Raw genomic sequence first — 10,987 nt, 5'->3', positions numbered from 1 at the left:
CGTAAGGGCCGTGATACCAAGTACTAATTAAAATTCAAAGAAATAAAAATCCGTTATTTTCAATATATCTTCTCATAACATGTCGGAAACTAAAAAATACCAGTCCCGACAAATATTATCAGATTTGTTGAAAAAAGAGGTAAATTTTTCGTCAGCAAAGCGGAGCTCTAGGTACAATTCCCGGCGTGACATTGCGAAAAAACCAAAAAACGGACTGATTTTGTCCCTTACTGTAACTCATACTTTGTAGCTATGGTTCCTTCATTACTAAATTTATGAAGACGTCGTCTGATTTAATGGGCTCTCTCGTCTGTCTTCACTCAAAAAAAAAATTCAAATAACTCATCAATTATCAAGTTTCAAGTTTTACTTTATTTTGAACTGCAATCGAGTACGCACCATCCCAAATATCACAACAATGATTAATTTCAGGTTAATGCATTCTTCTAGAGTATGCTTTATATTAATGATGGTTCTTTGTGCTGTAGTCGTAAGGTTAAAAAAAAATAAAGCAAAAAAAAAAAAAAAAAAACAATAAAAACAGCAACAAAAATAAAAAAACGCAGCAAAAAAAAACAGTAACAAAAAAAAACAATAGTAGCAATATAAGATTAAAATCCTTCTTTATTGCAGATTTCTTTATATTGCAAAAGAGCCCCGTTTTATGGATCAAAAGTTGGCATCTATTTATATTCTTTGTGAGCATAGCTATAAAGGATATAGGTTCGGTAACGATGTCGTGCTGAAGAACCAATGATTAAGCTAAAGCTTGTCGATGTTCTAATATATGCATTTGAAATTGAACAATAGAAATAATAACCAGTCAATTAACTTCGATCTAATTACTTTTGGGGTTGACAATTGATTAAACTCTCTAGGATGACAAATACTGATCTTATTGTTCTAAATTTGGAAAAGTGTAGAATTGTTTAATCATAATTTAATCTTTTGCGTATCTTTATTTATTATAATTCAGCTGGAGTCGTGTAGAAAATAACTATGCTTACAACACTTCGTTAAGTATCAACTAAAGCAATAATTTTTTTTTCCTATTGTTAGAAATCTAATCCAATGTCATGAGTTCTTCTGATCTCACATAGATGAAATAACGCTATTCAAATCAGTGAGGAATCCACAGAATAAAAGATAATCTATCACAAACATAAAAAAGAACAAATGAAAAGTTTTCATAATCATAATTAGAATAAAACTTGCTAAAGTATCTGAAGATTAGACGAACGCTTACAGTAGAAGATATCAAGCCATTCATTCAATAAGATATAAATATCTGACTTCAATTAGAATATTTTTAGTTTACATTAAACTGAAATATAAACCAGTCTCATGCAGGACTTACACTCTTTCCTTATTATTGTTCAGTCATTTTTTTCATTACACGACAACTGGGTATATGTTACGATTGTTATGTAAGATACTACGAAGGGCAATCTTTAATAGAATGAGCAATCAATGCAGAAATATCATCTGAGATTCTCAGGATATCTTAAGTGTAACTAGAAACAATATTCAGATTGCAGTCTACTTGTACAATTTCTTGTCCATCAGCAAAAGCACTTTTTTCACGCTTTAAGACGGATACCAAGCTGAGTTTCGATGTGATCACCTTGTAAATACCATCATTAAATGCGGAAACACTGTTTCTACCTATGGATAAGCTTGTCATATTGGTAGGACAAGAATTCGGCTTGTAATCCTTTCTGGTAGCATAATGTCCGTCCGACCAGGGGGTTTTTTCGTCTTTAAAAGCCTGTACCTCCTTGTGTGTTACGGTGAGAGATCTATGAGTACCGCCATTGGACTGGAAAAAATTATTTGCATCGATTGCGGTACTGCTTGCTGATGTTGTACAAATATTGGTAGAGTAATCCCTCCGCATCGTTTTTGTGGGGTCAGCTCAAAAGAGGTTTTTTCGTGTTGCAAGCGCCATATCTCTCTGAGTTTAAACGTGACTGCCTCGAAAGTAACACCATTCGATGCGGAAAAATTATTTGCATCGATTGCTATATTTGGCATCTAGGTAGGGCAAATACCCGGCCCGGAATCTCCTTGCATCGTATCTTTTCCTTCAGCCACCATGTCATATTATTTGACTGTGTGAAGTTAATATGAATAAAGCTTAATATAAAAATCTAATCAAAGTCTTTTATTGATCTGTGTTGGGAATAATGTTATAAATGATTCCAAGTTATGTCAACATACTATTCAGGATCATATCCGATTCCTTTTACTAAAATAAAGTGACTATAATCTTATGTATCCTTAACAAAAATATCCCTCCCGAAAATAGCGTCTACTTTATCATGCATATTTAACACCTCAAATTCATGAGCTACAGTTTGCCCTTTGTATCCGACATTTAATTTATCGGTCACACCCAATCGTTTAACAGTTTTTTCTTTATCTGCTAAGAGTAATGAACCATGAACTGGGATAATACGCAGTTTCAATTTATTAACAGCATTTTTACTTATGAAAGAAACATCTGCGCCTGTGTCGACGAGAGCTATTAATCTATGATCGTTCAATAAGAAAGGAGTGTGTAATGAGTAAGGGCTTTGAAGCATAGTAGGATGTGTCTCCTCTTTTGTTTTTAAACTATAGCAACGAACATTACCTTGCTTGTGCTTCTTTTTCTCCCGAATTTGTTTCAACGCTTTTTGAAACGGACTGATGATTTCATCATCATTTTAGAGGTCATTCATAACCTCATCCGCAGGATGTGTTTGCATGATCTCTGGTTCAGTAGTGGTCTGTTTCTCAACCTTCTCAATATTATGAACCGTTATACGTGAATCATTCGCATTATGAATTTTCTCTTCAAATGATCTACGCCTTTGGGAAAAATTACCAGTGTAGTTTTTGGGTGCATCTTTGCGTGCTCTAAAACCCGTATCTTTATTCAAGTAATGGTCACGACGTTTTTCCATTTCTCGACATTTGTGGCTAAATGAAAGATTTACCGTCCATCTCTTTGGAAGCCTATAGCGGCGCTAAAATTGAGCGTACAGACGTATGCTATACATCATTCGAAAGCCTGGGTCGTCTATTTTTAGACGATGTAACATTAATTTCCAAAAATGGTAATATGCGGGAAATAATTAGGAAAGAAAACAGGCGCTATAGGCCCTGATTTTTATAGTTATCAATGAAAAATTTCTTTATTTATTTTAAGCACTTCGGAGTTTTTTTACGGGCGTACTAGGTGCTGAGGTATCATTTTCATCAGATTCGCTATCGGAATCGTCATCTGAGATAAAAATAAATGGCTCTTCATCGCCCTGATCACCAGTGGCATCTTCAAAGACGGTTGTGAGCAACGATACCAATGGACCTTGGTCGGCAATGCCTGCTCTGGTGAACGACATTTGCGAAAAGCAAACACGCATTGCCTTCCAGTGATTGCCAGCATGTTTTCTTCGCTAGATGAATTCCACTAATTTCCATGGCATCATCGATGCTGTGCGATGACGGCTGGTCACTCCTCGTTTGATACCATTCCAAGTACCTAATAGCAGGTTGTTAGCATTGTTTAAGAATTCTATGATCTACACAAGTATGTACCTTCTATTGTGTTAGTGCAGGCACCTGTCTTTGGATCGCGAAATGCTTTGGAGTGATTGACCGTTTGAACAACTAAATTTCGGCTTGGATCGCTGTCAATCCCCTTATGGCCTTTCCAGCAGTCTACCATGACAAGTGAGCCTGTAAACAAGGGTTAGGTGCACTGATCATCAAGTATATACATATTTCAAATGTTACCATCCTTAGCAAAAGTATCGATTATGAGCTTTAAGGTATTTTGGTTGCGGTTAGGTACCGTCAGTAAGAACACCTTACGTTCGGGCGTGCGCTCTACACCTCCAACAACCCAAACACCGTCTACCCTCTTTCCCTTATTGTACTTTCTTTTACCAAATTTGCTCTCATCTATTTCAACAACAATTGACTGTCCATTACTGACAACCCCACCTAAGTATGACTAATTAATTACATACTCTGATATCAACAAAGCATCACGTACCAACTTGAACATCTTCAATTCGAAGATCTGCCTCCATTACTTGATAGATATCTTTGACAATGCTGCGGACAGTTGGCAGGCTAAGTCCAGTCATGGTAGATATTGTTCCGTTTGGAACTTGCAGCAGAAAGAGATACACTACTAACAGTGTTTGATGGATAATTGACTTGCGACCTTGAAAGAAGGATCCATCCAGGTAAGAAATACGGCTACGACCGCACGCATAGGTGGTTGAGCCGCATCGCCAAAAGAATCCATTCCTGCTGAACTGGTTCAAGCGCATTTCGGAGCCTTCCTTGCACTTGCGCGATGAAAAAAAGGCACCGTTCTCCTTCAAGTAACTTTTACCAGTTGCCTTTAGTTATTTTCCCTCCCACTTAAAAAATAAACTTATTTCAATGTACATTCAGCCGTCATAGTTCTTTCAGCGATGTATGCAAGAGTTGGCATGTTGTTAGCAGCGTTAGAAGACATTGGAGATTGATAAAATTGATAAAAAGATGAAGGAAAGAAAAAAAAACAGAAATAACAGGCCTTTTTATATTTTTTTTACATGTTTTGTTATCTGTCCGAAATCAGCCGATAGATAGGCAGCATCTCCGCAACGGGAATTCGTTTTACTGTAATTTTCTTTAATATATTGCTTGTTTGCGGGTTTAGGTTTTTAAGTATGTAAGTTTTGTCGATAGTGACCACCAGATCTTGTTAATAGTGGATCAAACTTGTTAGAATAGTGTCGTATTTACCTTAATAATTTTCTTAATGTCGTGTGAGATCACTCAAAAGATTCTTCAACTAATAATTTGACTGTATATCATATATAGCCCAAAGTGCTATATACGATAAACAGCCCACACAATTTATACCGTACTACCTCGGACCCTAAATCACAGTATTATATTCTAAGACGTAGTTTGTATTGAATGGGCTCGCTCTCTCGTCCTTACTCAATAAAGAGGTTCAAGAGACTCATCGATTTTTCGACTTATTTTATTACTTTTATTAATCGAGAGAAATAACACGCCTATTCCACATTTTTTTCGATGAATTCTGACGTCGAACCTAACCCACAACCGCCGCCAGCACGCTCATCTCCAGATGAAGTTGCCACCTCGTTGGACAAGATATCCATCTCATCCAGCGATAATATGATCCATCCAACAATCGAAGAAGACACTCCCATGACCGAAGCGTCTTCATCCAACAACAACGCTGAAACCCTCTCACCTGAGGATTTTATTAATAAACTTCGTAGTCAAAAAGCTGCCATGTTGAAAATTATTGACAGCATTAATGACCAAAATATTCAATTCGTAATGCAAAACAATTTCGAAGGATTGGAGTCCAATGATAAAAAGTTGGCCTTCGCTACAAAGTCCTTAGAACGTTTTGATAAGTTAATAGCTGATCAAGTGAATATTATTTCCCTTAATAGTGCGATGAAAGAGACTCCTGTCTCACGTCACATTAATAATAAGTATATTCCCAGCAAAGAACTTCCCAAGTTTAATGTCAACCCAACTACAAGTGCGATGTATCAACTCACTCAGCATTCGGGTAACAAAAATAATAACAATGCCACTAATGAGCCATCTTTAGAAATGTTCCTGAGAGAGTTCGAAAGAGCTTTCAGGGATCATAATGTCTCAATTCAAGATCATTGGTTATCAAACTTGGAAATCTGCTTTGAATCTTGCGACAATAATCTCCACTTCGATTGGTTTTGCCGCTATGTCAAAAAGCCTGTTGTTGAATTAAAAAGAAAAGTTACCTGGGATGATGCTAAGGCCCTTTTACAAGAAAAGTTTGACCTTGCCTCTCAAACCACACCTCAAGCATGGATGAAGCTACTCCTTAACTTCAAGCAAAGGCCTGATCAATCCTTCGCTGATGCTTTACATCACTTTCGTCTTTTTTCAATTGGTGCTAAGGTTTCATCCACTGAAGGCAATCTCCTCAATTCTCTTTTTGTATCAAGACTCTACACAACAAAGTTTCAAGATACTGTTATGGCTATAATTACTAACCATACAAAAAATTTACCTTCGACTGAGCCCGCACATCCAGGTCTTAGTATTCATGCTCCTTGTAATGCTCCCTCTCCATTAAATATGTCTTGGAACAACTTTGAAGCTATTTTAATGAAAAATATGGCCAATCTAGAAAGCTCTCTTCTGTATATCCAAAAGGAGATGCAGAGGGAACAAGTAAAGAAGCCAACTAATGATGATAGTGAAAATTATAAAAAAAGAAAATTAGCAGCTTTCTCACCACCCATCAATGAAAGAATTACTACTGTCAAGACTCTTCCTACCAGCAGTAACAACAACCACAGCAATAACAACAACAGAAAGCACACTGACTTTTATGAAAAAATTGCTGATCTCAAGCGTCGTGGTATCTGTACTTTTTGTGAATCTGCCAAATACACCACTGCTCATGCTGAAAATTGTGCTCAACGCAAACGCTATGATCAACGTAAATCGAACAATCAGCACAACAATAAACCTGTAAGTAGTAACTCTTTAAATAATACAGACAAAGCTATTGCTAGTCTTGAGTTAACGCTCGAGCCTAACACTGCCTGTCAAAACCTTAATAAGAGCGAGACTAATAATCTTCACCCTTCTACTATTTCTAGTCAAAATAATAATATCAGCTCTGGTTCTCCCTCTTGCGACTCTTCTTCTGAAGACGAATACGATAGAATTTATAAAGAATTTGACAGATCTTTGATCTCGCCCTATTTATTTGACCATTTTGACTTTGAGACCATTAATGACGTTAATATTTTTGCTCTGCGTAATAATCATGTTGGAGACATTGACAATCCATTTAATTCTGACAGTGTGTCTTTTTCACCTGTTACCCCAATAACTCTTAACGGTGTTAACGCTTACGGTATCATTGATACAGGTGCTAATATCTCTGTTATGAACAAAAAATTCGCTAATGATAATAATATTGAGTTCAACCCTGTTCCCGGTAATCTCATCCTTGCTAATGGTTCGACGATTCCGCGAATGCAAACAACTCATTTCGTCAATGTCGAGTACGATAATGTTGATCAAGTAATTCCGCATAGATTTGATGTCATTGATAATAGTATTCTTTCTTATGAAAATAAGATTTTAATTGGTATAGATCTTCTACCAAAGCTCTCTATCCACTTAATGAAAGTAGCCATTAAACACAAGAGTACTGAAAAGGAAATTGATGATTCTATCGTCGACAAAGCCTATGAGCCTAACATCTCTCGCGCTGGTACTGACAAAGAACAAAAAACGTTTGATCTGGCTATTAAATCTTATGTCGAAGCTAACAAAAAACTAAATAAGAACACGTTATGTAACATAGAGGACGCAGTTTTGCATTTACCTACTCCTGAAAACTATGTTGCTAATGTAAAACAATATCCCATTCCTTATTCGGTTCAACCTAAAGTGATGGAAATAATTAATAGTTGGCTCGATGACGGTATCATTGTCCCCGCAAAACCTTCTGCATGGAATTTACCAATGACCGTAACGTTTAAGAAAAACCTTGATGGCACTAAGACAGATAAAATTAGATTAGTTTTAGATCCTCGTATGTTAAATAAGGTTTTACCTGTGGATAATCATCAACTTCCACTAATTAATGACATTTTTAACTCAATGACTGATGCAGTTGTCTTTTCTACACTGGACCTTAAATCAGCGTTCAATCAGTTCCCTGTTTTTGGCCCTGATCAACACAAGGCTACATTTACTGCTCCTAATAATTTACAATACATGTACCGAGGTGCTCCTTTTGGCATTTCTACAATCAGTCAATTATTTTCTCGTATAATGTTAAATTTGTTTAAGGACTTGCCTTATGTGAAGTGCTTTGTGGACGATATCTGTGTTTTCAGCTCTTCCATACATGCGCATTTCCTTCATGTAAAGAAAGTTTTACAAATCCTCACAAATGCAAATTTAAGAGTTAATTTTGAAAAAGCTTACCTCGCAAAATCAGCAGTTTATCTTTTGGGTTATTGTATCTCCGCTGAAGGAAAGAAAATTGATACCCGTAAACTTTCGAACATTCATGAATGGCCGAGACCGACCACTCAGAAGCAAGTTCAAAGCTTCTTAGGATTTGTAAATTATTTTAGACAGCATACACCTAATGCTTCATTTTTAATGGCTCCTCTGGATGCTTTACGTTCTCATGATGAGAAAATTAATGGTCCCTTTATTTGGACTTCTACACACCAGATGCATTTTGACAGCATAAAACGTATCTTATCCTCCGAATTGATTTTATCACATCCGGATATGTCACATCCTTTTTGCATAGCCACTGATTCTTCAGATTTTGGCACTGGTTGTTGTTTATATCAAGAGTTTGAAGTGACTCAATCTAATGGCGAAACATCTAAAATCAAAAGATATATTGGTTTTATGTCTCATTCTCTATCAAGAAGTGAAAAACGTTACAGTGTCACAATGCGTGAATTGCTTGGTGTAGTTTATGCCTTAACCCAATTTCACAAATTTATATGGGGCACACGATTTACGTTATACACTGACCATAAAGCTTTATGCTATATTCATTCCCAAAAGAATGCCAATAGTATGCTTATTAAATGGCTTGACGTTATTCTTGACTATAATTTCAATGTGGTTCATGTTCGAGGATTAGATAATATCCTTCCCGATAAACTCTCTAGGTTATACCCGCCAAAGGAGCCGGTTGAACATGAACAAGATCTTAATGAAGGAAAAAGAATTGCTTCCTTTCGTGGTAATTACGCTACTTCCAATAATATTAATAATAAGAAAAGACATAGAGCTCATGTCAAACATAACGTTTCTATTAACGTTGTTTTAGTGGACCACAAGCCCACGACTTCAGATGCACTACCGTACGTCTACCCAGCCACACATAGTGACGACACTGTTAATTACAACAGGAATTTAGACATTTCTAGTAATTTCCATTCTTTTAACAAAAAATCTAATGACTCTAATGAGTATAATGACTTTAATCGGCTTCACGACAAAAACATCTTTTATGTTCAGTCTGCTCATTCAGTTTTCAAGGACTATTTCGTGCCCCCAGATTCTGAACATCGTGAGTTAATGACAGATGCCCACAACAAAGTTGGTCATTACGGTGCAGAGCAAATGGTTAAACGTCTTCACAATGAGGGTATTCATTGGCCAAATTTAATATCTGACTGTGTGAAGTTTGTCAGACAATGTAATGAATGCATGAAACATAATATCGAGAAAAAGGGATATCACCCTCTGCGTAGTATATACAGTTATTATCCTGGTGACCATTACGCTATCGACTTAGGTGGTCCTATGCATACCACTTCAATATCTAATAATAATTATTTTATGGTTATCATTGACGTTTGTACACGGTTCTGTATACTTCGTGCCCTGGCCGACAAAAAAGCAGATACAATTTTACGTGCACTGATCGATGCCTTTTGCATAATGGGGTTTCCTACAAAACTTCAAAGTGATAATGGGACTGAATTTAAGAATTCTCTCTCTAAAGATTTAGCTAATGCTATGGGTTATGATCATCGATTTATCACTCCTTTGCATCCTTCTGCTAATGGTTTAAGTGAACGCTTTGTTCAAACTGTTAAAAAATTACTCGCTAAATCTACGAATGGTGTTGGCAATGACTGGGATGCATTCCTTCCTTCCATTCAACTTGCAATGAATAACCGTATATCTAAACGCTTAAATTCTACACCTTTTTCTCTCATGTTTGCACGCAAAATGATTGAAACTTATGGCTTTAGATCTGATAAAGACAAGCTTAAGGAAGTCAAGGGTAAACCACCTATGTCGCATGAAGAATTAATGAAACGTATCGACTATATGACTGATATTGTTTTTCCTGCTATTGCTGCTAAAACGAAAGCTCAAGTTGAACTTGAACAAGCTAAATTTAACGATTCGCACCGATTAGCTGATTATGCACCTGGTTCTCATGTCATGGTTCGTATTCCAACTAAATCCGGTCAACTCGCTCCAGCTTATGAAGGGCCATTTACAGTTGTGCGAAAGAATCAAGGTAATGCCTATATCTTACGTGATGAAACTGGTGTCCTGATGCCTCGTTCTTATACCACTACTGAACTGAAATTAATTTCCAATGAAGAGATTATTGAACTTGATGATGAAGGCAATGAAATTCAAAGCTATGAAGTTGAAGCAGTTCTTAATCACCGAGGTCCTCCAAAAAACCGTGAGTACCTTGTACGTTGGAAAAACTACAGCAGTGAATGGGATGAATAGCTGACAGCTGATAAATTTAATGATCCAGACATTCTACGTAAATATTGGAAAAACATGGGACAAAAGTATGTTCCTCCTAAAACCGCTAAAATCACAAATTCTCCTTCTTCTTCTAAGGTACTAAAGACCAACCCATCTGGTACGATTAGCACTATGATGAAGTCTGTATCCCTAGATGATGACAATTCTAATTTGGCTGATGTCGCTGCACATTCAACCAACCCAAATTTTAAACGTTCATATCCTCACTCGATATCGCGCCAGTCTAAAAAAGCTCGTCGTGATAAACAACACAGACATTCCACACCAAATGTGCAAGTTGCTGCTACTCGTACCAGCAAGAGATTGCGAAATTCCTCTTCATAAAAAAAAAAAAAAAAAAAAAAGTGTTTTTCAAAACAAGTCACTTTTTTACCGTAATCTCACACTGGTGGGGGGCTATGTCGTATTTACCTTAATAATTTTCTTAATGTCGTGTGAGATCACTCAAAAGATTCTTCAACTAATAATTTGACTGTATATCATATATAGCCCAAAGTGCTATATACGATAAACAGCCCACACAATTTATACCGTACTACCTCGGACCCTAAATCACAGTATTATATTCTAAGACGTAGTTTGTATTGAATGGGCTCGCTCTCTCGTCCTTACT

The 10,987-nt window shown here is 36.6% G+C and overlaps 2 protein-coding genes across 2 annotated transcripts; one reads left to right on the top strand and one right to left on the bottom strand.

Annotated features, from left to right (window-relative positions):
• Positions 1-3,769: 3,769 nt before the first annotated feature.
• On the bottom strand, positions 3,770-4,136 carry RO3G_17275 (uncharacterized protein; the record flags this gene model as incomplete). Its single annotated transcript, XM_067671859.1, has 2 exons — positions 3,770-3,990; positions 4,043-4,136. The coding sequence occupies 2 exons, from the start codon at positions 4,134-4,136 to the stop codon at positions 3,770-3,772; spliced, it is 315 nt and encodes a 104-aa protein (XP_067527960.1).
• Positions 4,137-5,223: 1,087 nt separating this feature from the next.
• RO3G_17274 (uncharacterized protein) lies at positions 5,224-10,698 on the top strand (the record flags this gene model as incomplete). The annotated part of the gene is made up of 3 exons (XM_067671858.1): positions 5,224-8,812; positions 8,990-10,293; positions 10,333-10,698. 3 exons carry the CDS (start codon positions 5,224-5,226, stop codon positions 10,696-10,698), a joined length of 5,259 nt encoding a protein of 1,752 aa, XP_067527959.1.
• Positions 10,699-10,987: the final 289 nt, after the last annotated feature.

Source organism: Rhizopus delemar, genomic scaffold, assembly GCF_000149305.1.
Source record: "Rhizopus delemar RA 99-880 supercont3.31 genomic scaffold, whole genome shotgun sequence".
In the NCBI taxonomy this organism is placed as follows: domain Eukaryota; kingdom Fungi; phylum Mucoromycota; class Mucoromycetes; order Mucorales; family Rhizopodaceae; genus Rhizopus; species Rhizopus delemar.
The sequence above is the reverse complement of the archived record's forward strand: the minus strand, read 5'-3'. Positions and strand labels throughout refer to the sequence as shown.